General features: G+C 44.7%; 1 protein-coding gene across 1 annotated transcript in view; it reads left to right on the forward strand.

Annotated features, from left to right (window-relative positions):
• The first annotated feature begins 6,627 nt into the window (after positions 1-6,627).
• The window catches only part of GRIP2 (glutamate receptor interacting protein 2), a 67,323-nt gene continuing 48,128 nt past the window's right edge, over positions 6,628-25,822 (forward strand). The window contains exon 1 of the mRNA XM_065749727.1: positions 6,628-6,702. Within this exon, the coding sequence (XP_065605799.1) occupies positions 6,663-6,702 (40 nt within the window). The 5' untranslated portion in view covers positions 6,628-6,662. The remainder of the gene's footprint in view (positions 6,703-25,822) is intronic.

The following is a 25,822-nucleotide window of genomic DNA, read 5'->3' on the forward strand; positions in this document are numbered from 1 at the left end:
AGGCATCTGATGCAAGAGAGTACAAATGAAGGCTCATTAAGCAGGAATTCAGTGATTCTGCTGGATGCCCCAGCAATTAAATTTCATCTCAATTCATATGCAGGTCAGGAGAGTTTGGAGGGAGAATATGGGAAGCAAAGCACTGTGGCTCTGTGCTATGCAAATTAGTGTTAACATGGCATTTCATTTATTGTTAATGCATTGTTACACTGCTACTCGTTGAAAAGAAACTGTGTGGCATCTGTGAAAACTTACAACCCACTTGCTTATTTTTCCTTATGTGTTGGCAACCTTGTCTCTGAGAACACTGGTGCCAAGATTAATCTTTTAAGGGAAGATGCAGAGGTTTTCCTTTCACAGAGAGGAGCGATGCTGGATCCTGACTCAGTGTTCAGACCTGTCCTTCCAGCCACTGTGAAGCTGTAGTGCTGCATCGCTCTCCTCTTTGGGGTGAGATGTGCCAGAGCCCATGGGATTGCTACTGGAAGGAGATTTTGTTTGGGCTCGAGGGCCAGGTGCAAGTGGAGCAAGAAGAGTGATTCTCCAGTCTTCTGCTGCAAAGGTCTCTGGATTTGTAGCTGTGGACAATTTGCTGTCATGCCAAAGCAGTGATCCCTACTAGCCCAGAAGGTGGGAACTGCTAAATGCTTTGGTTTCCTTCTGCGGTGTGACTCCACTTTTCTGTGTGGTTCCTCCATTCCAGCTCAGTTCTCTGCTGGGCCACTTCAGTGTGGGCTCAGGATGATTTTTCTTGTGCCATTGGACAGCTGAGATGCAGTTTTGTTGGAATGACCTCTGCTAACAAGGTCCCCAAATGAGCTCTTCTGCATCATTATGGCTGGCTGGGCAGTAGGGGATCTTGCACTTTGCTTCAGCCTGTTTCTTTTCTGTTGTTTCTCTTAGCAGCACTGTAATCTACAGCCCTGAAGTGTTCCTATTCTGAATACCCAAATCCAGAAATCCATGGTTTGGGATACATTGTTGGGATTTTCCCCTTATGTTCAGTGATTAAGAGAGTAATTGCATAGTGAATGCGCAGCAGTAATGGGGAGAGATGTGCTCCGTGCTGTCCTGAGGACCCACTCCTCTTGGTATTTGCAAAGGTGAAGTAGGGATTTAAGTGAAGGACTCACAAATGCAATTGCTCACCAGAGTTCAGAGTTATGCCTCCTCCAGTCTGAGCTTCTTTTACCAGGGTTTGGGATCTGTTTGTACAACTTGGGCTCACCAACTGAAGTGTTAGCTAAAGGAGGCAGTCGGGAGGAATTGCCTGGAGGAGGCAAGTTAACCATTAAGGTTAAACCCACAATATCTGGAAAGTGCTTTGAAGTGATGCAAGAGCACAACTTCGGGCGTGGTTCTGGCAGTGGCTCCCGACTCCTGTTGACTCAAGATGCACCTTTTAGCTTCTCCTTTTAGCTAAAAATCTTCTAGCTAGGACAGTTGTCTCATGGATGCTTGCGGAAAGAAATGTCTGAGCCATTGCAGGCTATGATTAATTTCTGGTCTTGCAGTGAAGAATGGACTGATCTGAAGAGAAACAGTGTTGTCCTAGAGGACTCATTGAGGCCTGGGATGTTTTCCTCCAACAAAACATATTGTTGCTTTAGCAAGTGAAAGTGTAAGTGCCTGGGCTTACATTTCCATGGAATAAGGAAAGAAATGTCCCCCCAACTCTTAGGAGGGAGTGAGAGTGAGCTTGCTTGGGGGGCATAGGTCACTGGGAAGAGGTCAAGAGTTTGGGTTTTAAAAACTGCTAACATCCAATCACTGCAGTTTTTGTCTTTCTTTCCGGAATGGGAAGTGTGCTGGTCTAACATGCATTTCAGGTAGGTTAGCAATGCTGGTGCACAGGCAAAATGCATCACTGGGGACTGCTAGATTACTGGTGTCCCATGGAGGGGTCACTGCAGTGTTTGGTCGTTCCCATTACTCAGAGCTCCAGGAGGCAGCAGGCATTCAGTGCCCTCTTCTCCCCCGCCACTTCCCCACGGAGCTGTTGAGCAGTGACAGATGCAGATGGCTCTTTTGGAAATTTGTAAGCAGAAAGATGTACAGTGACTGTTTTAGTGCCCTTAGGGATGAAGGGGATGGGTAGGGTCTTGGAAGTACCCTTAGCAATGTTCTCCATCTCGGTGCTCTGCATGTGCATGCAGCAATGGCTCTAATTGCCTTGGATGGGTAAATGTATCCTGCAGTGTTCATTACCTATAATAAGTTAATGTTTAGGATGGGCTGGTGGAATTTTGATTACTCTTTCCTTTAAAGTGCAAGAGTTCTTCCTCTGGTTCCATTATGAAATGGTTTAAATTCCAGACTTCTTAAAAAAGTCCATTTTCCCTTTCCCATGAAAATATATAAAAAAGAACTGTTACATTTTGAGTCTGCTTCCTAAAAACAGGGCATCTGCTTAGGCCAAAGAAAAGCCCTATTGCAAGCCTCAGGCTGCTGTGCTGTTGTCTGGGGTTTCTGAATAAGCACAGCTAAGGAAAATTGGAGCAGATGAAATGGAGCAAGTATGGGGCCAGTGGATAGCTGGGTAATCAGCTGTGGAATCTCTTCCACCAAGAGGATAATGGACCTTCTTGTCCCTCCTCCTCTTCCTCATCAACTGTAGCCCAAAATCAGTGGAGGAGGGGCATGTACTCCCCAGACCTCTTGATTTTTCAAAGCCAGGCTGGAGCTGACAATTAAAACCAGCTTTTCCAGTGAGCCACCTGGGAGCACCAGGTCTACTGTGCCAGAACCAGCCTTGAGGGGGGAGATGGGCAAGCAGAGGGAACTGCAGCCCCAGGCAGATCCCGGTGTGTAGGGGTGCATTTGTAAATGGAAGAAATAGGTGGGGAGAAAGGGATGGCAATGAAAGATCTCTATTTTAGATCTGAATTTAAAAGAGATCACAAGCATCTGCATCAGTCTCTTCCAAACCTTCCCCAACCCAAAGCAATTTCTGTTGCCATTAATGTGATTTCTTTATGTGCGGTTGGAACTGCGGCGTTACGCGGTGCTCTGTGTGTGTGTGTGGTTGGGTGTTTTTCCTCCTCATTTTTCTTTGGCTGACTGTTCGTTACGTTCATTCAGCTGTCTTCAGAGGGTCTCCTGAGACTTCCTGATGTGGAGTGATGTAAGGTGCTCTGTGTGTTCTCCCAGGCTCAGAGCACGTTCAGCGCTAAATGGTCCATTGCGGGATGTTGTTGTAGCGTTCCACAGTCCTATGACTTCTGACGAAGATGCTTTTAGAGGTGATTAAATAAGTAATGGTTTAAGTCACAGGAGCAAATAATCCATCAAGCAGTGGACTAAATCACCAACGTTTTGAATAGCTTGTAATTTTCCTTCTGCTGTGCTCTCTGTCTTGCTTGCATAAAAATGTATTCTGTAAATGTCATCCCAAAGCAGTTTAGGCCACGTGAGATTTGCAGCTCTGCTCCCACTGAAGTTTGCTATGGGGAAAGATAACAAGTTCAAAAGCAGCACAGTATTTGTTAGGCACAAGAAATGATAAAGCAGGTGCTAGTGTGTGTGTATTTGGAAGGGTAGCTTCCTTGCACCAGCTGAATTTTGCTCAAAGATCAACCTGTTCTGGAGAAGAATGGTTATACTTTTTTTTAGGCTGATGGCTTATGAGCTGGTACTGCCTCTTTAGCTGCAGGTTCCTCTCAGGAGCCCATGTGGATATTTCCAGTAGGGACCACTTGGAAGCTGTTCCAACCATGAACTATCCTCAGCCCTTTGTTTCTTCAGCTCAGGTTTTACATTGAAGAGGAACCAGAGAAAGCATTCTGTATGCCCTCTTTACTCATGGGGAGGAGTATATGCCAAGAAAACTGAATGGAGTTTGTTTTCTTTACCCCACTGTTGAAAGGCTTTTTAACAGCCCCTGTCCCCCAGATCTAATTCTCTTACCAACAGGCACAGTGTTTGGGTAAGTAGCTCATTCTTAGGTTAGGCTTGTTAAGTAGGAGTGGGTATCACAAGAGCGTTTTTAGATGGCTTTTAGTTCAGGGCACACCAGCATAAAATAATGCCAAGAGGTAGAGCATACAGACCATTCAAAAATGGATGGTTTAGGTTGGTGCCTCATGCTCTTTTATGATGCCTGTATATTTTGATGTCACAACATATCTTTTCTGGCTGCCCAATTTTGTCAGTGCGTATGGTGTGCCCTTTTCCTTCCCCGTGAGAGACTCAAGCTTTTCACTTCCAACTGGTTTTAATATACTGCCACCTGAAACAGGAAGCAAGCATTGTGTTTATGCATTTTGGCCAGCAACCATAGAGTAAACATCTTTATCGCTTCGTCCGCTCCTCTCCAGGCTCCTGTCAGGCTGTGCCAGCCCAGCAAATGCCACAAACGGTTCTGGGTTGGAAATTTCAAAGTGCCTCTTCATTCTCTGCTGGCAGCAGAGGGATGGGACAGCTCTATCCAGTTCTCATCCACAATGCAAAACAGCTACAACTGTTTACCAGAGCTGTCCTCTCCTGCCATTTCCCTGCCTGGGTTAGCAGGCAGTATTGGTTGTAGGTGGACGGGTTGGACTCAATGACCTTTTCCAACCTTAATGATTCTTTGATTCTGGATGCAGCAGATATTCTGGGAAGGTCTCTATGGTGGTAGGAGTGTAGATGATTGTTTTGAGCTTTGCTTTTAAAATCCTATTGGAGGCATCCACTTCAAGCATCCAAAGCAATGTGCCGTTCTCAAATTAGCATCTTCTCCTCATATTTATGGTGCAAATGGAGAATATTTTTTCCCTTTAAGATGAGATTTCTTTGTGGGAAAAACATTAATAGATGTGTGAAAAGATTTCTAATTACAAATTTCAGCTCAATTACTAATTAAGTCTATTGTGAGACCGAACAACTTCTTAAAAACAAATTATGGACCAAAATATCTCTTTTGGAAGTATTCTTTTCTCACTTATACAAAAGCAATAAAATTACTAAGTTATCTGTGCATGAAACAGCTGAGTTTGAATCAAAATAGAGATGTTAGAGCCTTTCAATCCAAGCAAAAACCTCTGGCATTAGGCTGAAACCTAGTTCCCTTCCAGTTCCCACCCAGATTATGGGGTCCCAGATTTGAGAGCTTCCTGCTGGCACATCCAGCTGTGTTCAGGTCCTTTCTCTTTTCTAAGGAAACAAGACTTAACCTTGTGCCTTGTCCACGAGTTTCCTTCAGATCTTCCAAGCTCTTGGCCACTTGCAGCCAAACATTGAAGTGGATTCAAACTCATCTGACCCTCCTACAAAAACAGCCTTTGTGCTGCTGCGCCCTTCCTGCACCATCTGTGTGTACAACCTTGCCTCTATAGGTGATGCCATTCCCTGAGGGAGTGCAGTGCCTATGGGTAAGCTGCCTTTTTAATGTGAGATGTGGGCTGGTGAATGCAAATGCTGTCTGTATCTCACAGCGTGACTGATGGGGACGTGTGTTGTGCTGCGGCTTTGCTGCCTGCCCTGCTGAGCATCCCAGGGCAGTCACCTCAGTGCAGCAAAGGGAGCAGATGCTCTGGCTTATTGCAACAGTTTTCAGTCCAGCACCCTATCTCCAGCCCTAGCATAGGACCAACTGATTGATGGTAAAGCAGAGAGCATCCTGCCGTCTCCGTGTCCCAGCATTGCTCTGAAGCCCCTCTGCCTCAGCCCACTGCTTCCCCAGAGCCCAGCAGAGGGCTTGTACGTGTGGTGATGGTTGCTCTGCCCTTCCTAGGAAAGGGTTAAGCTGAGTTTTCAGAAAGCGCTGCAGGCAGGCCATAAGACTGCAGCTCCGTGCTCCCTTACGAGCACCCGGCATGTGTTTGGGAGGCAGCGTAATGCTTTGACAGCAGCTTGACATTGCCTTGAAAGGTGCTGGAGGCTCTGCAAGCACTTGCCAAGAGGGGGTGGGGGAGAGGGAAGTGTGTCAGGCAGCACTGCAGCGCAGCTTCCTCTGCTGCTGCAACTTGGAGGCTCAGCTGCCAGCCAACTTCTGCAGCTGGCTCTGCACGCCGCGCTGTGTACCTCTGCAGGACCAGCTGCTGCCTTTCCTCTTGTCCCTTTTTCCCCAATTTTTTTTTGTGGGGGGGGGATTTTTCTGTGTTTTTTTTATTATTATTATTATTTTTATTTTTTCCAATTCTCCCCCTGCCTGAGATCCCCATGGATGCCCCAGAAGGGCTCGTGCTGCGGGCTGACAGCTCTCCGTGGGATACTGCCTGTTCCCAACTGGAACAGCACGAGGGGCAGTGCCGCCGGGAATGAAGCGCTCTGCATTCGCTGCATCTGCCGGAGCCAGGGCTGGCTGCCTGCCTCCCCTCCAACCAGCTGTTCCCTTTAATCACTGTGCTCCTAACTTTTGCTTTGCGACGCCTGATGGCCACTCGATCCAAGCCAACTACCACGGGATTTCAGGACCGTAGCCTTCATTGTTCTATTTCTCTATAGAACTGGAGAGCCACGTAAAGACGTTTCTTATTGCAGCGTTCTTTGGGTGCTTGCAAACTGGGCAGTTTGCACTGCAGGACGATTTCTTTTTCATTTTGTGTCCCTGCGTCGAAGCAAGGAGCAGCGTGCGTGCTGCAGCCCTGTGGGTGGCAGCAGAAAGTGATCCCAGGGCAGTCCGGGCAAGGCAAGGAGTGCCTGCTGCAATTACTTGAATGGTTTGATAGCTGAGAGCAGACATGCTTTGTGGACTGAAAAAAGATTTGCAATCAGACTTTGGTGAGTGAGCCTATACATATGTGTGTATGCGTGTCTGTATATATAATTTTCCCTCCTCCAACAGTTTGCTTTTATTTGCTCTGATTTCCTTTAACTACTTTAAATACTGCTACCAATTTCTGAGCAGGGGGGAGGTTTACAAATCCAAAGCTTTTAATCCAAGCTGTGACTTAACTGCTTTGAATTTGAAAATGTGTCTGTTTCTCTGGGAAGAATTTCTCTCTGTGACCACTGTGAGCCCTTCAGGCTGCTTCCTGCCTTCACCGCCTTGGGGTGGAGGATCGGGAGACCCAGACCCCAAATATTGGGGAGCCTTTACGACTCTCCTATTTGAGTAAAGCCTAATGATAGCTCTTCTCGTCTTCAAGATGAGCATGGGAATGGGCTGAGCATTTAGAAGTGGTGGAAAGGGGGCTGGTGGAGGTGATCAGGAGGTAAGGGACTGCTGAATATGGTGGGATTGCTGCCGTCCCACCCCTACCCCACCTCCAGTGTAATACACTGCTACATTTTCTAGCAAATAATTTGGCTTAAGCTAGACATTTGCCATTTCAGTGAGATGCTGACCCCTGTTTTGGAAGCTTGGGGTGTGCTATTTGCCCTTTCTATAGAATTTAACATAGCCATTTAACCTCTGCTCGAGAGTGGGTAGATCAGTGTAGAAAGGCACCTCTGCAAAGGGCACAAGCATCAGATCCCAGCCCCGGGCTTTCCAGCATGGATAGGCTCTGCTATTTCCAGCTGGGTGCAGTGTTCAGGTACTTCGTTGCATGCTGTAGCTCTGCTCGCTGCAGCTAAATATACTGCATGGAGCTTGTTCTTCTGCTCTGCTGTGAGTGTTCCCCTTCTGAAGGCAGAGACGTTGGAGTTGGAAGTACAGAGGCAATTTACAGTGTCAGAAGCATTTTACGTTGCCTGAAGCAGGGCAGGACTGACTTGGTGCTCTCCTTGGTGTACAAATATCCAATGCCCTAAAACGTGAACCTAACTTTAGAAAATTATTCCCCCTCAACCTGAGAAATGAAATAAACCAGGTTCAGAGCAGCTTATCCTAGTTGTGCCGCTTAATCCCACGGACGGTGACCAGATGCAGTGCTCACTTACTGTAGCAGCACAGCAGTGAGTAGTTAGGGGGCTTGTTTCAAAGCTGCCCAAGCCATGGCAATGGGTCCCAGTAGGCAGAGGAAGGCCAGACACGTGACTTAGCAGGACAGGAATGCAGCCATTCCATGCAAAGATCAAAACCCAGCTTGGCAGCAGTTCTGTTGCTCTTGGGGCCGAGCCATAAAGTGGGCCCCAGCTCAGGGATGGCTGGCACTGACTGTGCCAGAGGAATCTCAGCCGTGGAGGGGAATCATTGCTTGGTGCCATGCCACTGGAGGCATACAGTCCTACGTTCATGCAAGTTGCTGTGTTGCTGCAAATTGGGTGAAGGAGTGAGAAATCTTTTTAGTCTCAGCCCCAAACTTCTCACGGAGGGTTCAGTTGCCCGCGGGTCCTGGTGTCCTTGTCCCACAGATGGGGCCATCCTGTGTACCTGACACAGAGCAAAGATGGAGAGAGGGAGTGATGGCTGTCTTGCCTTGTGTCTGCCATCCCTCCTTTTCCTAGAGCACAGAAAAAAGCTTAGAGGGGCCAATTACAGTGCATCGGTTTTGATTTTGGGTCTGATTTTGCTGAGGCTTAATTGAGCTCTCTTGGCTACTCAGCTGATTTCTCAATGTTTTATAGTGTGTTTCCAGAAAAGACATGGCAACCAAATCCTTCTTGCAATTGCAGGGCTTCACTGAAATGCCTCATGGCCTTTCTGAAGTCTGAGGAGAAGCTCTGTTTTGCTGTAGTAAACTTCATGTTCAGTTAGTCCTTACTGCAGGGTCACTGCAGGAGTGGGCAGAGCAGCGGAGCCAGCTCGATCTCCTTGCTGCTGCCAGATATCAGATGAGGTTCCCATACATCAGTAGCAAAGAGGAAATATAGCAGATCAGTATGTCCTTTTGTGCTTTTCCCTTCCTTGTTTTTTCTTATTTTTGCCTTCAGAAGCTGTGCTTTTAGCATAAGTGATGTTGAAGAAGAGCAGTGCAAATTTCCTGTGCTTTATTCCTGAGCAGTAAGCTACATCCCTTATTTGCAGGGTGAGAATGACTGGGGAGAGAGATCTAACAGACCTTGCCTCCTGCCTGCTGATTTTTCCTGTTCTGTGCTGTGCTTTCCTTATAATACATCACAACTTCCCAAACAGGCAGGGGGAGAAAAAGAGACAGTGTCTGATAGGACAGAAAAGTAAAGTGAGGAGCTAGAATAAGACAGGAGGAAACCTTTACAGATAAATGTTCTATGAAGAAAGATTTTATCTTTCTTATGAAAGAATTTATCACAGTAGTGCTATTTAATATAACTACTGCTCATCAGACTGCTTACGTCACTTGTCAGCTTTGCCTCAGTGACAGCAAAAGGAAAGATGAAGAGGAAAAAAAACTGGGGTGCGTGTAACAAGACAGCTCCTGGGGTGTGGAGCTGAATCACAGTGATCTTAATTTCTTTGAGTCAAAATGGACAGAGAGTTAGAGAAGTCTGAGTTTGCTTGGTCTCTTCTCTGCCTTTCTTTTGAGCTGCAGTTCCCAAACCTGAGTGCTGCTTTCAAGGTGAGGCTCTTTGTAAGATGGGTAAAAAGAAAGGATTTACAGGCTTTCTTTGTTTTCTGAAACATGGATCATTCCAGTTTCATATAATCTGATTTATGGAATCACAGGGGTTGGAAAAGACCTCTAAGATCAGCCCAACTATCCACCTACCACCAATATTGCCCACTAAACCATGGCCCTCAGTGCCACATCTCCTGGGTTCTTGAATACCTCCAGGGACAGTGACTCCACCACTCCCTGGGCAGCTGTGCCAGTGCCTGACCGCTCCTTCTGAGAAGAAATTCTTCCTAATATCCAACGTATTCAAAAACCTGTTTTCCAGTCTGCTTTCAGTCCTTCAAAACTGGTGCCTGTCAGCAAACTTAATAAGAGCGATCTCTCTGCGGTCGTCCAGGTCACTTAGTGAAAACCTGGAGCCTTTCCAGACTGAGGATGGGCCCCAGAGAACATCATTTAATACATCCGTCCCTTCTGATTGTGAGCAAGTGATGAATTTTCTCAGTGTGTGGTTTTCCAATCAATTTTGTGTACACTTCATAATCATCTGTATCCTACTTCCCAAACATGCTTATAAAAATAGCATGTGAAACCGTGTCAGAAGCATTTCTAAAATTGAGATATAAGAACTTGCATTTTGTGCCTACCCAGAAATGATGCTGTTATAGAAGGTAGTTGAGTGGTAGATCCAGGTTTGTGGTTCGTCCTCCTCCTTTTCTTTCTGCACCTCACACATAGATGGTCCATTCTGGGGAACGAAGATACAGTGATAAATTTGTCATTCTCCTGCTCCCACTCTGATATCGTTTCTATTTCATTTTATTTTACGTTTCCACAAGTTCCTGGTGCTATGTTTTGCTCTTTTGCTGTCCTGATATATCCTACCCATCCTCCAGGAGATATGAAGAGTACCTGCTGATGGCTGTAGGACTTGGTGTTCAGATTTCTGATGTTTTGTTGGCTATGTGAGGTATTGGTCCGTAGTGTCAGTTGAGCGCATGCTAGTTGGGCTTTCTCTCCAGCACTGGCTGTTGGAGTTCACGTGTACCTCTCTGCCAACTGACTGAAGCAAATCTCATTGCAGCTGCAATAGGTGCATTCAGGCTGCAGGTGATCATAGCAGGAGATGGACTCTGTGTGCTGTGTTACGCCGGCCTTCATTTTGTCCAGGTTCATTATTCTTTATAATGTTTGTTCTACTTTGTTAATCCACTTAAACCAAGGAGAGCCACGCTGCTGAAGAGTTTTTGTATGTTGAGGATTTGATTTTGTGTTGGCCTCTTCTCCCAGGTAACAGTGATAGGACAGGAGGTGGTGGCCTTAAGTTGTGCTAGAGAGGGTTCAGGTTGGATGTGAGGAATACCTTCTTCCTGGCTCAGCTGTCCAAGTGGGTGGTGGAGTCTCTGTCCTTGGAGGTGTTTCAGAGCTGTGGAGATGTGGCACTGAGAGATGTGGTTATGGGCACAGTGGGTTGGAGCTGGACTTGGTGATCTTAGCAGTCTTGTCCAACCTTAGTGATTCTATGATGCTGTGATTTATCTTGAAAAAGAGTGTTAAAATTGACACTAGCATGTGGAAGCAAATGCCCATTGCTTGTGATATGATTTCCATCCGAAAGTAGATAATAAGAAATTTTGCTTGGAGGGTCAGAAAGAGTTGGACAACTTGGAGGGAAGAGTGCCTATGTTTATGCATGGGTAGGTGTCGCAAAACATGGTAACGAAATAATAATCAGAAAGAGGTGTTTTTGGAGAACTGAAGGAGAGAAAGTAGAGCTAAAATAAATACTTAGCAATGCTCATCAATTGACAATTGAGTGCTACCAGGCATAAGAACATTTAAGGCTCTTTTCAGCTGTCAGTTCAGCTACTGCGTAATTTTCAGCATGTGAGTAATCCTATCAGGGTGTGCATAGTCTTAAGCCTTGATAGGGTAGGACCCCCAGGTCATTGTATGGCTGTCTGTTCGAGGTGGCAGAATACCATTTCAAGACAAGTGTGCTTACGTGGGAGTTAGGAAATTCTGGTTCTGTGACAGAATGACTGAGACAGCCTGACTGCGAGTGTGCTTCTGATGTTTTTTTTTTTTTAAATATGATTATTCTGTTCGTAACAAGAAAAATTACTAACCAAGCTTGACGTTCTCGGCTGCCAAATTTATTAATCTCTGGATTTTCAAATCAGTCTGATAACTTCAGAGGCATGTGAAATCAGACAGGGTGCTATGTGAATTTCCATCCCCAGCCGTTCTCCTTCTATTCCAAACAATTGCTGTACCCCAGGTTTTTTTATTTCAATGAAAGTATTTTTGGGGTTGGTTGTTTTTTTTTGTTTTGTTTTTTTGCTTTTTTTTTTTTTTTTTGGCCCTGTGTTTTTGTTCAAGGATCTGATAATTACATGCTTGGAGATGATGGCTTTTCAAAAGCATTCTTCCCAGCAATTTTCTACTGAAGATGTGGATAAAAATATCTCCTTTTTTATTTCTTTTTTTTTTTAATCAGAAATGTTTTCAGTAATGCACAATTATGAGCTCTGCCTTCATTCAGTTCATCCTGGAAGAATTTGCTTCACAGGGAAATTCATTTCCTCACTGCTGTAGATGCCAACACAGTTGGCAGCTGCAGGTTTTTGTGGGGAGGAGGTGAAAAAAGGCCCAGAAACGAAAATTGCTGGGAAGTAAATTGGTCACAACACCTGGAAGCCATAAAAGAATGGGGAATATATACATATATGTATATTTATTAAATCATTGTTAAATGGCTCAGCAAAGCAATCCCAAAATGGCCTTTAGAGTTATTTGGCATTGCCAAGATGTGCAGAGATGATCCCACTTAATTGTGCCTCAATTGCTCTGTTTCTTGTGCAAGTTTGTGTGATGATGTTTGAAAGGTGGGAAGAGCTGTGGTTTTCACCCCAGCAGTTCCCTAGTTTCCAATCTCAGTGTGTAATGAGCACTCACTCGGTATATCCTAATCGAGCTATAAGATAAGAGCTGGCAATGCCAGAAAGAGTAAATTTTGGCATTAAGGTGAGCAGCTGCAAAATGAATAAAAATACACTGAGAGGCAGGAACCTGTGCCATTAAGAGTAAGGTCTGGCTCCTTGCTGCCCTGGTGCATGAATGAAAATGGGATGTGGTGCACCAGCTTCATGGCATCCTCCTCCTTCCCATCTGATCCCACATCTGCTGCTGTTTTGAGCACTGTGCACTGTGTCATCGTCAGCCTCTAACCCAGATAATGTGCTCAGTTTTTCAAGTAACTTCCTGCCAGGTTCTGCTTCTTCCACAGTGTCCTCCTCATGCCATGTGGGTCCAACAGGGCTGATCCCCTGCCCGAGGGATCTTCTGCCATAGCAGTGCTGTGATGGTGCAGCTCCATCAGCTGCTTTTCCTAGCTGGATCACTGAGCTAGCTCATGGCCTGCTTCTCTGTCTTTGTTCAACCATGTGTGTGACCATACAAGTGTTGGATGTCCGAGTCAAACCTCTGATTCATGAACAGTGTTGTGCTGTAGCTCTGGTGGAGCTGTCCCAGCAGTGTAACTCTGCTTTGCCACTGGCGCCAGTGGAGATCCCTCCTGGTCCCACTATCACCACAGTGGCAGATCCATACAGTGTAAGAATCACAGAAGATGCCTCAGCCTGAAATCCGAGGGATGTGGCTTGCTCCTGCCCCAGTGATTTATAGGGGATAATTTCTTTGTGGAATGCAGTGCCATTTGGGTAGGATTAAACTCTTGACATTGGAAGAACGTACATGTTTCATTAGACATTCACTTTTTATAATGCATTTCACATGTTACTCAGTGTCTCAGTTCTGTACCTTACACTCAGGTGAGCTCTGGACCTTGCTGTTGCTGGGGGGAAGAGAGCTCCCCTCACAGATCCTGGGAGCAAAGCGCTTCCTCCTCTTTCCAAATGTCCCTTTATCATTCAGCAGCCAACTCAGGCAGTACCATGAGCTTTATAATAGGCAATTAGCTCCTAGCAGATTTATGTGCCGCTGCATTTTATAAGCAAACAATCGTGTCTGTTTAATCGTGACATGGATCTGCTGTATCCAGTGTTCATGGAGCTGATCTTTTCTCTCTCTTCTCCCCATGCCCCTGCTCTGCTTTCTTGAGCCCATTTTACACTGGTATAGAGGAGGATCTGTGCTGGTATGGTGCAGCTCCCATCCAGTGGTGAGCAGTGATTCATGCAGCATCCCCCCAACTCCCTGGGGGTTTGGGAAGCAGTCAGGCTTTGTATTCCTGTTAATTTTAGCAATACCTGCACGCTGCCCTTCCACTCATCCATTACACACTCGACAGAACCTGCTGGTTTTAATTTTTATTAGCGTGAGTGCCTTGTTGAATCAGAATTAAGTGTGTATTTGGGAAGTATAATGTGAAGCGTTACACTTAATGGTCTGTGTTCCTGACGTGAGTCTCCACTATCCTCAATACTGTGTGGTTTTTAGTTACACTTGAATTTTTCCTGAGCTCATTGCCACTTCCTACCCTCTGTAAGCTGCAGGAGTCCCAGTGAGCATCTTGGAGTACGGCAAAGCCCTGCTTGCTGCAATACATTCTGATTTGCACTGGGATTTCCCATGTCTTTTGGGAATTCCTTTGCTGGTTGGAGTCAAGACTGTTTTCTCCCACTGCCTTCTGCTTCCTACGAAGTGTGAAGCAACGTAAAGGCAGACAAATGTTTGCATGGAGGTAGCTGCAGAAAACGAAGTGCTTTAGTAACTGCTGGAGTGGGGTCTTAACCATCTTCTGCAAGAGATGTCTTCCATCACGGTGGTGCTGTGATGATACCTGGGGAGCAAGAAGAGGGGACAGAAAGGGAGCAGGGCTCACTAGAAACAAGATTAAATGGACAGTTCAGGTAAATTTTTAACAGCTGCTTTGATGGGGTCAGACCATGCCACTTCCAACATCAAGTACCTTTGAGCTTTGAAACTTTCTTATTTCGTCATCTTGTCCTGCTAATCTGATATTGCCTGGCTCTTTGATTTCTCTCTTTCTCTTCTGTCCTTTCACTTTAAGCAAACCCCTTGCTTAAACTTTCTTCAGTCTTTTAACTATAAGCTTCTTCCATCTCTCACTGCGAATCCTCCTGACACAGCCGAGAATAAAAGCAGCCCGGACACATACATGGGCCATTGCATAATGGATGGTTTGTGTGTCAAGAGTCTAAAATTTACATATGTTTAGATCAGTCCTGAAGTGGGTACATCTGTATGTATTCATATATAATGACTTTTACCACATGAATGAATAATCCAACTCCCACGATTTGGTATTTACTTCTTTTTTTTTGAAGTGTTGCTACTTAGCTAAACACAGAGAGGAGAATCACATTTATGGGAATTAAGTCTTAGTAAGGTTTAGCAGAGCTTCATGGATAAGCTGGAAATGAGTCTAAATGGGGTGCCGGAAATCTTTCTTTTAAAGCAGTTAATGCTGTCTGGTACTTCTTCCTTATTTCTTGACTCCCACTGGTTTTTAAACACTTTGCATCAGAACGCAGTGCAAATCCAGGACAGAGCACCTGATTTTCAATCTGCGTTGTGCCTCTTCTCCTGAGGGACAGTCAGTCCTCCTGGAAGAGGTGCACAGCCATTGCAACCTGGGAGAGTTATCCTATTGCAGTGCAGAGGACAAAACCAGCTGTGAGATATTTTGGTGCACTGACCCAAGGTGATGGAGCTGTGGGTGTCCCTGTTCATCACAGGGAGTTGGACTGCATGGCCTTTAAGGGTCCCTCCCAACTCAAACAATTTATGTAGGCTACCTCTGCTGAAGAGAAGGAGCACGTGCACAGCTGTAGATTTCAGTGAGCCAGGGTTACTTGATTCACCAGGCTGCTCTGATTGTTCATTGCTCCTTTTGAAGCCGTAGCCTTGCTGCAATCCTAAGATCAGTGCAGTAGCAAAAGAGGTCACAGACAGCTTTGATATCTGCTTCTCTTGGTTTAGCTGACTTTTTCATGCCAATGTTGATGGCTTCCATTACCTTTTATCTGAATCTGTTTTCTCAGTTCGCTCCCAGGTCCCTTGCTCGTGCTTTTATTAGATGTTACTGTGCTGAAGTGCATCTCGTGCTGCTTTTTTAATTCTCTTGTGATTTGCACGGGTTTTCTGCTTGCTGTTGTCTTCTCGACTCAGGAGCTGCTGTTGTCAAACTACTGTTGCTCCCAGAGATTAGCACAGAAGGAGATTTTTCACTGGTAAACAGGGATTTTTCCTCAACTCATCACCAAGCAATTATGTTTTCTGAAAGGTTTCCTTAAGACTGGCTTGCCACTATCATCCAATCCCCACGCTGCATACTGTCACTTTAGCACAGGTACTGATGTGCTCTTAGGAGCACTTATTTTACATGAGTAACACGGGCTCTCCTGCAAATGCTGTAGGATTAAAACAAGAAACCATATTACAGCTTCAGTGAGTGCCTCTTCAGAAGGGACTGCGAGGCTGAGGGATGGCACAGTGCCTTGTTGCCACCTCGTCCTCCTGATGTATCCTCGTTCTTGAAGTGGGGATGGGAGTTCTCGCTCTGAGCTGGACAGAATCACAGACATATTTTGTTACGGATGAAAATGACCGTTTGCTGAACTGTGCTTTTTCTTTTCAGCCAACTCTAGCCCAAATGGCATCTTTTCCTATTTTTTTTTTTCCTTAAGACCACATTGTTTTCAGCCCCATGAGCCAGTCCAGTTTTCACCCCCTGCATAATGCAGGTCAAAGAGCTTAGTCCAATTACTGTGAATCATGCTCCAAATCCCCCATCAATGGGGCCAGATGATTTTTTTAGAAATATTCCTATCCATCATGGTAATATACACAGTGACACTATGTCCAGGAGGTTAATTCTCTTAGGGTGGAAGGGGAGGACACACGCATTCTCACACCTAGGCTGACTCTCTGCAGCTTTCCTTCTAAGTTTTTGGCTCTCCTATCTTTCTATTAAAGATTTATGTTCTCAGGCTGGATATTAGGAAGAATTTCTTCTCAGAAATAGTGATAGGGCACTGGCACGGGCTGCCCAGGCTCGGTGGTGGAGTCACCATCCCTGGAGGTGTTCAAGAAGGGGGTAGATGTAGTACTTGGGGACATGGATAGTGGGCAGTGTTGGTGGTAGTTGAACAGTTGGACTGAATGATCTTAGAGGTCTTAACCTTAATGATTTCCATGGTTCTATAAATCAGATTTCCTTCTCCCCTTCAGCACAGTGCTGCCTTGAGGTTCTAGTAGTTGGGTAGAGATAGTGATAGGAGGATGGTTGGACTAGATGATCTTATAGGTCCTTTCCAACCTTATGAACTTATGAACTTATGAACTTATGATGCCTCCTTGGAGGATAGAAACCAATAGGTACCACTTTTAATGAAAAGACCATATGGACCAAACTGGAGTTTGTACAAGCAAAATAGGTCTAAGAATTTATTGTTGTCACCACTGCAGAAATGATCTTAGTTTCCAAAGGGCTAGCCAAGTGTTGGGGCTGGTTGGTTTTGTTTTCTTCCTAAAGGGTTTCTTCCTCAGAAACAAAGCAAAGCATTTTTTAATATGGATGTGTATAACTTATTTTTGGCTTTAACTCATAGGTTCATAGGTTCATAAGTTTGGAAAGGACCTACAAGATCTAGTCCAACCATCCTCCTATCACTATCCCTACCCAACATGAGGTATTGAAAATAAAAGCCTACCTGCCTGAGTGTACCGTTGACAGTGTTGTGATGTTTTGTCATTAGAATGTTTTTACTAACTCAGGCTTTTAAACAAGCAGGTCATAGTGGCTGCTAGGTTTAAGTGGTACCAGTTATTTGACTGCTATGGTCTAATAAACTGACAGTATTTGATTTCATCTGCTTAAAAAGCCACAATAGAGCTGTCTTTTTTATTTGATTTCACTCCATGGTTACTTAGCATGGCATTTGTTGCTTGAAAGAAAGGAAGTCCCCAGGGTTTGGACTCAGCAGGCTGGATTCAGCAGGTTCTTATCCAGCTCCATATTGAAGAGAAGTTTGGAAGCTTGCTTGGAGTTAATAGGGAGAATTGTGTTCCCCTGCCAGCCATGATTTACTACTGCTTACTGCCTAGATTAATAAACCCTGTTGTATCCAGGAGGAATTCTTCCTTGGGAATGGTTTTAGACACTATTGGTCATTTCTCACCATATTACAATGGCTCACTCAGATAACTTTCATGAGAGATCAGTCTGCAGATGTTTCTGATTCTTCTTTCATTTTTATTTTTGAAAGGTAGTTTCTTTAGATAACACAATCTCTATATCAGCAATATTTCATCTTCCTAGTTCATTGCTGGGACTCTTCCCAGTACAGTCTGCAGAGCTTAACGAAAGAAATTGCAAAATTGACTGGAAAAAGTATCTTTAATAACATCATTTCAAGCACTAGAGCCGCTGAGAAATAATAATCTCATTGAGTTGGTTTCTGCACTATTCTTGTCCCTACGAACAAAATTACCGCATATATTGTGTGCGTGCATGTGCAGATGTGACCTGCAAGGAGGTGAGGAAATGTGTGGTCTCTCTGCCATCATCTCGTTCATAAATACAAGGTGATGGAGGAGTCTGTAAGAATACCTGGGAGGGCTGCGGGAGGGGAATTTCCTCCCTCGTTTTCTCTATTTTTATTCTTTAATGCAAGAAATTCAAATCTTGTTGGAGGAGTCAGTAAGAAAAGTGAAATGGAAAGGGCTCACTGAGTGAAAAGGACCTTTTGGGTATGGGCTTTTTAGGGGTGTTTTCTTGAAAAAGGTGCGTCAAAGTGAAGGTGTTTTTGGTTTTGTATGGGAAACACTATTTGTGCTGAAGACCCAACCTGTCTGTCCTTCAGAGAGTGGTTGGAAGGCTGACGTAATACATAAAGCACAGCCTCACCAGGACAGGGAAACAGTTGTCCTTGATGTTTATTTTAAATTGGAGATTTAATAATCTCCTCCACGAGTAGAGGAACAAATAAACCCTAATCTTCAAGTTTTGCATTCGAAGCCCCTTACTCTTTTTCATTACCACATGAAATAAAGTGGGTGGTAAGGCTAGGGCTCTTTGCTCTGACAAGAGTGTGACTTTGGGTCTTTTCTAGTCAAAAACAAGCAAAAAGTCACTTTTTGAAGGTTTATTTTCCTCCCTTTATCATTATAGTTTGAGTGGAAATTAACAACTGCTTCCAGGTCCGCCATTGCACACTCCCTGAGATATGCTGATAAGATTAAATTTGTCTGTGAGGGCTTTCAAGGCAAGAATGGGAGGCAGACAATGCACTGTCACAATGTCTCTGATATTTAACAACAAGGCGGTAACGACAGGTTGGGTGCAGATTTTTACACTGTGTCATTTCATTTTTTGTCTTTTTTTTGTGCTTTTTTAAATTATTTTTAATGGAATGCGGTGTATTTAAATAAAGAATGAGTACTGCATTTCAGCATTGCAAGGCAGGTCCAGCATTTGTTCTTATCAGATGGGACTTGGATCCGTCCTTGGGCAGTGTTTAATATCCTGAGAAAGCTGATATGAATAAAATCTCTCCAAAGCCTGGCTTCACTGCAGAGCCAACTGAAAAGGGCTTTGTGCTCATGCATATACAACAATTATATCTTCTAACAGTGTACTAAATGTTTAAATTCCATCCTCACTTTTCTCTGAGAAGCGAGAGCCTTCCCAAGCTGGGCAGGGCTGTGAGCAGCCTGGTCTAGAAGGAGGTGTCCGTGCTCATAGCAGGGGTGTTGAACTAAATGATCTTAAAGGTCCCTTCCAACCCAAACCATTCTATGATTCCTACATCATCAGCATCATGTGGAGGGTTTGCAGGGGAGAAGAAAGACTCCCTGTTATCCCTTGGTAGCCAACCTGCCCAATAACAGAGGCAGGCTCTGGCCCGTGCCTTGTCACAAAGGCTACCAATGTGGACATGATTACGTATGTAATTTCTGGTTGAAAACGTTTGCTTGAAACAAATAGTTCCTTTAAAAGTTATTTTGGTTTCTTATTAAATATATATATATATATGGAGGGACAAAGGATAGAGGTTTTTTGTTGAATAATAGGCTATTGTATCTTTTTTTAATTCTGTTTCCCATGAATAAAGCAGCAGGTGGTTATGAAATTATACACGCCTTAGAAGAGTTGGTGGATTAATGAACACAGGCTTTAAGAAAAAAGAAGGGGGGTGCTGAAGGTGTGGGAAGATGAAATCCACGCTGTGTGTAGTGGGGAGGGTGAATTCAGATGTACAACTTCCTCCTGAAATAACCTTGAAGTCTGGACACATTCTCCCTGGCTTGGATGGGGGTGGCAGTGGTGGGTGGAGAGGATGCCCCGGCAGTCTCTGCTTGGTGGCACTGTCCCACCTCAGAAGTAGGTGGGAAAATGGGAGAAAAACAGTTATCCGGGCAAGAGCTTAGCATCTGGGCTTGATGGAAGTGGTATACAGCACAGCTATCCTCTTTGCCTGTGCTTTCAGAAAATTGGTGATAAGGAAAGGCAAAGAGAAAACGTTTCCCCAAGCCCTCATATGTCTTCTGCGTAACTCATGAATATGTGCGGTAAGGATGCTTATTGCCAGTGAAGGGAAAATTATGAGGCCGTTCACAGCAACAGGCAACCTCTGCCATTTGTGCCATGTGTATTGGTGTGTAGATTTATGAAATTAGGGAGGGCCGCTCCCAAAATAACTTGGTCTAAAATCCTGGAGAATAAAGAAGAATCACAGAACCACAGAATCATGAAGGTTGGAAAAGGCCACAAGATGATCCAGTTCAACAGTCAGTCCACCCCCACTGTGCCCACTGACCACGTCCCTCAGTGCCACGTCTTGTTCTTAAACACCTCCAGGGATGATGACGACTCCACCTGCCTGGGCACGTTGTGCCAGTGCCTCACCACTCTCTCTAAGAATATGCACAAAATATCCAACCTGAAAGTACAGGGTCTTTCAAAAAATTTGGGTTTATTCATCTATTTATTTGGGAAGCAGTCAGTGAAATGGTCAGTGTCATAAAAATGAATTTGTGCTGCAGAATCCCAAAGGGAAAGTGACTTCCTTTCCCTTGTTCCTAAGCACTTTACAGAAGTATGGCTTGCCTTGCCCTGCCACTACAGATTTAGTGTATCTGTTGCTGTACACTTGGAGTGGCTTTATGTAGGGCAGAATCATGCTCAGTTTCTTACAGTGCTGTGGGAAATGCAGCCTGGAGGTCCCCAGCAGATTATTTTTAGCCATTTATTTGGGATCTCTGCCTGTTTTCTTTACTAATTCTGGTACAAAGTTGGAGCAATATGTTTCCAGAGAGGGAATGATACTGAAGAGGGTGTGATGCCATGTGCAGTGCTGGGCTGGGTGAGGTAACTGGCATTTTATTGCTGTCCTGCAGTCTTGATGGTACGGACCCTGCCCAGGCTGTAGTGCTTTGGGTAGTGAAATCTCACTTTGGGATTCAGAATATGAGTGCATGATGCATTTTCCCCCTTCCTCCAGCTAGGAATACGGACATAGAAATTCTTCCAAATCAATTAGTGGCGGGTCTTTTTAAAGGTTGTCAAGTGCCTAAAAATGCAGGTAGTTGGTTATAATCTAGTTTTCAAATACGTGCTTGCCTCTTCAGGCACTTGGAAATCTTTAAGATCCCATGCCTTGGAGACTGTGGCTGCAGCTGGTGCTGTCCTGACCCACTCCTCGCTCCTGCTCCTTATTTGATTGCAGGCAAGTTTATTCTCTGACTTACAGAAGCAACTCTCCTCAAAAGGGATCAAATCGCACTCAGTTTGGGTCATTTGGGTTCCTGTTTCCAGCCTTGAGCTTTTATTCTAGCAAAGAAATACTGCCTTGCATTGTCACGAACAGCATTTGATTCTTAACACAGTTTTAGTATTCATTTCTCTAAATAAGGAGTGCAATTACCGTATGGCTAAAGAACTGCTTCCAACTGTCTTTTTTCCATTAAACAAATGGGAGGCTTTACCTCTTGGTCTTCCCACAAGATTAATGCACTTTCTCTGCAGGAACTGTCTTAAAACGATCCAGGAACCTGAACGCTTGCAGACAGCAAGCTTAATTGTCACAGAATCTTATTTAGCCAATGACGATTTTCATTAAGAGGTGATCTCTCTTAATAACACAGACTAATAACTTCTCTAAATGAAAAAAACACCTTTCTTTCCCCCCTGCAGGCAGGGATAATGAACTCCTAAATCAGTGCTCTTTCTGAGGAATTTTTCTGTTGTTGCAGAGGTTGGCTTCAGACCTAACTGATGCCAGAGGTTCCTGATGCCTCTTCACATCTCACAGGGAATGTAACTGTTGTGTTTGTGAGCGCAGTTTTGCTGCTGGTTGCTACTGGGAATTTTGCCCGGGACTTCCCTGCTGGCTCCGTACCACACAGGACTGGGTTGGAGGAGCATCTCGGAAAGGCAGCAAGTCAGCCTTGGTCAGTGTTCACTGACTTGGACAGCAGATGATAGAATTGTGAAGGTTGGAAAAAGACCACTAAGATCACCAAGTCCTATTCCAGCCCACCCCCACTGTGCCCACTGACCACGTCCCTCAGTGCCACACCTCCACCGTTCTTGAACACCTCCAGGGTTGATGACTCCACCACCTCCCTGCACAGCTGTGCCAGTGGACCACCACTCTTCCTGAGAAGAAATTTTTCCTAATATCCAACCTGAACCTATTGTGGCACAACATAAAGCCATTACCTCTTGCCCTGTGATGGTACAAACCACTTTGGAAGATCAGGAATTGCTCTTAAAGGGGAACTGTGGGTTTTCCTATGGGTTAGGATTGATTTAAGTTTGCAGTTGACTCCTGTGAATCTACTATCAAGCTGATCGACAGTTTAATAAGTATCTTGATCACAGGAGAGACTCATCAGGCAGGAGGCAGGAGTGGGAAAGTAAGTCCAAACTTTCTATGAGCCCTAAGAGAATCCTCACTGTAGGCAAGCATGAGAAGTGGGGAAATGGAGTTCTTACCTTTTCTGTTAATACCTCAACTCTTCTTTGTCAGTGTATGAGATGTATGCTCCTGCCCTGCAACATTTGCTGCAGGGAAGAGCTCAGAGCTGGATGTGTATGAACAGGAACAAGAAATACTTCTTCCTGCTCGTAGTATGGCACTGAAATAGCAAAAAAGGTTGTCAACGAACTTAGAGCAACTTATTTGTAAGGACACAAATTCCCATGGCATAAGTGTACAGAAGGCACTGTACACTCAGTGTTATGAGAGTCTAATGTACTTGGTGAGCTTTTCTGAAAGGTCTGGAGCTGGCAATAACACTGCTGCTTGAAAATCACTAATTGCAGAATAATTTCTTTAGAGAAATTTGGGCCTGCTGTGCGTGAGAGAAAAATCATGAAAAATATACTTTGAATGGCTCCAGCATGGGTAGCTTGCAAAGGGAACTATGTAGGCATAAGAGAAAAGTTATTTTCCAAATGGAGGGAGTGAAGGGGTTCATGAATTCTTAGTGCTTGGGCTGGTGCTCCTTTTGGGCTGACTGAGCATCAAGCTACCAGCCTTCCCCCAGCTGGATGCTGTGCCAGACGGGAGAAAGGACCAAGAGAGAGCAAAAAAAGCTAGATTTCTTATTTTAAAAAGCAAAATAATCTCCTACCTCCCCTCCAAAGCGTCTCCATTAATACCAGCTTGAGTGGCAGAACAGGAAACTGGCTGAAAATGAACAAAGAGACACGCAGCAGGGATGCTAATGCAAGCAAACGCCAATTCACACTTCAGCATGCGCCATGTGGCAGCTTCCCTTCCTGTTCAAACAGTTTAGCCAGATAATGAGTGGGAAAAAAACAAACATTTTTAGCATAATCAGCCACGTTTTGAAGGGAGAAGAAATAGAAGGAAGGGAGCTGTGGTGCTAATTATTTGCTGTTGATCCAGCTACAGCGCAGTGTGGGGAGCTCAGTGCGAATCGTACGCAGTGGCTGTGGATCAGGTCATGGCTTTTGGCTGCTATGGGGAGCTGGTAACACATCAGCAACCTGAAATGGCAGCCAGGGCACATCCAGCAACAGCTATTGGGGTGGGGAGGGTGACTTAGTGATATAGGATTTCCTATCAATAGTAATTGTGGTTGCTATGGGGAAACGAAGCTCAGGAGAGTGCCGGTGTCTGTCTGATCCAGGGCAGTGTGTTTATGGGAAGCAGATGGTTGGCTGCTTTGCTTTGTCAGCAGATTATGGAGCTGGCTTTGAACCATCTTCCCTAGGAGTGCTGGGCTCCCACTTGCAGCAGGGCATTCCCTCAAGCACGTTACCCTGGGTAAAGCTGGCAGTGATGCTCTTGAGTGGAAAGTGGCTGCATGCCAGGGTGATCCCTGTCATCCTTAGTGTCCCGTGTGATCCAAGGCAGGTTGCTCCCTGCAATACATCCTAGTGAATTTTGCAAGCACATCTGCAGACTCACCTTCCAGCGCTGAAAAAGAAACCTTGTGCTGCTATCCTGAGCTGCCATTTTGAGGTTTTTCCTCCAACACACTCCTTCATTTGGGAAGGCAATGAAGAGAAAGTTTGGCTGCCAGGCTGGCCGATATTGGCCAGGAGCTGTTGGTTGGGTACAGTTCTGGTGCTCCCCCTGGAAATGTCTGCTTTGTGCTCCCAAAGTGTCCCTGTCTTCTGCCTGCAGTTGTGCAAGACATGGGGTGGCGGAGAAAGAGTAAGGCTAGACTTAGGGAAATTTTGCTGGAGAGGGAAATTGAGAGGGACATGGCCAATGTGGGCAGGGAATGAATGTTCTGGAACTTTACCTCTACTGAAGAAGAAATGGCAGTGGCTTTGCTTGGTTTTCAAAAAATTGGGCTCTGTCCCAAGCACATTAAACTTTTACAGAGTCCTTAAGCCCAGGTTAACCTTGCCCCTGACTTCCACATCACCCAAGAGACCACTGCTATAAAAAATGAGATTTGAATTTTCCAGCTTTCTGCTTGAAAGCTGATGCCAGGCTGTACCGGCACATACCTGAAATCGTTGGCTTGACCAGGCACTTGCTGTAGTAACCATAGCTGTTGGTTTCTGTCATTGAGTAATGCCATGAAATCTCCATGGTCAGGACACTTGATTTTTCCTGCGTTCAGAAAGCAGAGCTTTATTCCCCAGTCTCACAGCAGTCCTGGCTAATTGGGTACCAAGGTTCAATGTGCTTTGGCAGCAGAGACTTGGCATGGCTTGGTGATGATCTACTGCCAAGTGCTAATTCTTTCTTTATTAGAAATCTTTGGTTTAATGGTGATGGAAATGCTGACACAAGAGAAGAGTCCAAGATCTGAAAACCTATGCTGTCCCTCTATTGGCTGCAAAACGGGTTGAAAAATTGAAGGGCTGAAATTTTTAATGCTTGAAAATGTGGGTCAACTAACTTGTTTCACTGAGTTTTGCCCAACTTGTGAAGTTACTTCAGCTGGAGCTTCAAGAATTAAAACTAATGTGTGCACATATGTATGTGCTTGCCTTTATGGAAAATGCTTTAGGTGGAAACTTGTTTCATTTTACTTTTAAAAGAGCTCAAGTCTTTGAGAAGAAGCCAGCTCTCCTCATTTGAGTGTAACCCACGTGATTCAATTTGTACCAGCAATTTTCTGTTTGTGGGGAAAGTGGGCTGCCAGAAAACCAAACATCACTTTTAATTACAGTGTACAGACCACGGTCTTGAATTGAGGCTGTTTCTTGTTCAAGTTTTTTTATTCCCCTCATTCATAGCGAGACCCAAACTCTTCTGTAACTTAAATATAAGTTACTGAAGGGCTGTGGACAGGAGTATTTGGATGGGGTTTTCAGTAACCTGTATTTATGCTGTCATGGGAAGTTGCTTTCGCAGATGCTGAAGGATCAGGAAAGGTGATCCAGGAATGCAGTCACTCAGAGTGGGAGTTATTTGATACTAACACAGTCACTGGAAATTATTGACTGACAAAGCTCTGGCTTTTTAGGAAATGACAGAAAATAAGACACTTGAGCTATACGCCAATGAAATGTGTAGAAGGATGCAGGTAACCTCTGTGCAACGTGTCTTCCAATAGGAGAATACAAAGATACTTCAATGCTTTACATTTAAATTTCAAATCGTGCTGCACAGTGCTTTTAGAGTGCATAATACTATTTTATCTTTCTGCTGCTTTTTTTTTTAAGTCACTTAAGAGAAGGTGCTGTCTGTACTGTACAGAGGCTGTACAGCAGCAGGAAAATGTGACTTTGAAATAATGGCATCTGTAAGAATAGGCAATTTCATCCAAGTATTGTGATTTAGTGCCCTGTTAGTGTCCTGATGTATAACTCCATTTCTAAAAGCGGTACGTTTTTTTTCACAAGCATAATGACGGGCTTAAAACTTGTGAGACGAATGCGACAACTCTCTCTGTCCTCAGCTGTGCCACATAATTATAGGAGTAAGGGAATTTTCTTCTCTCCTAATGGATGAGCTCCCAGAGGAATAAATCAGATAATGCTATTGCACCACTGC

The sequence above is a fragment of the Cyrtonyx montezumae genome, unplaced genomic scaffold (genome assembly GCF_038088225.1).
Source record: "Cyrtonyx montezumae isolate F1298 unplaced genomic scaffold, pur_monq_1.0 scaffold_6, whole genome shotgun sequence".
NCBI lineage: Eukaryota > Metazoa > Chordata > Aves > Galliformes > Odontophoridae > Cyrtonyx > Cyrtonyx montezumae.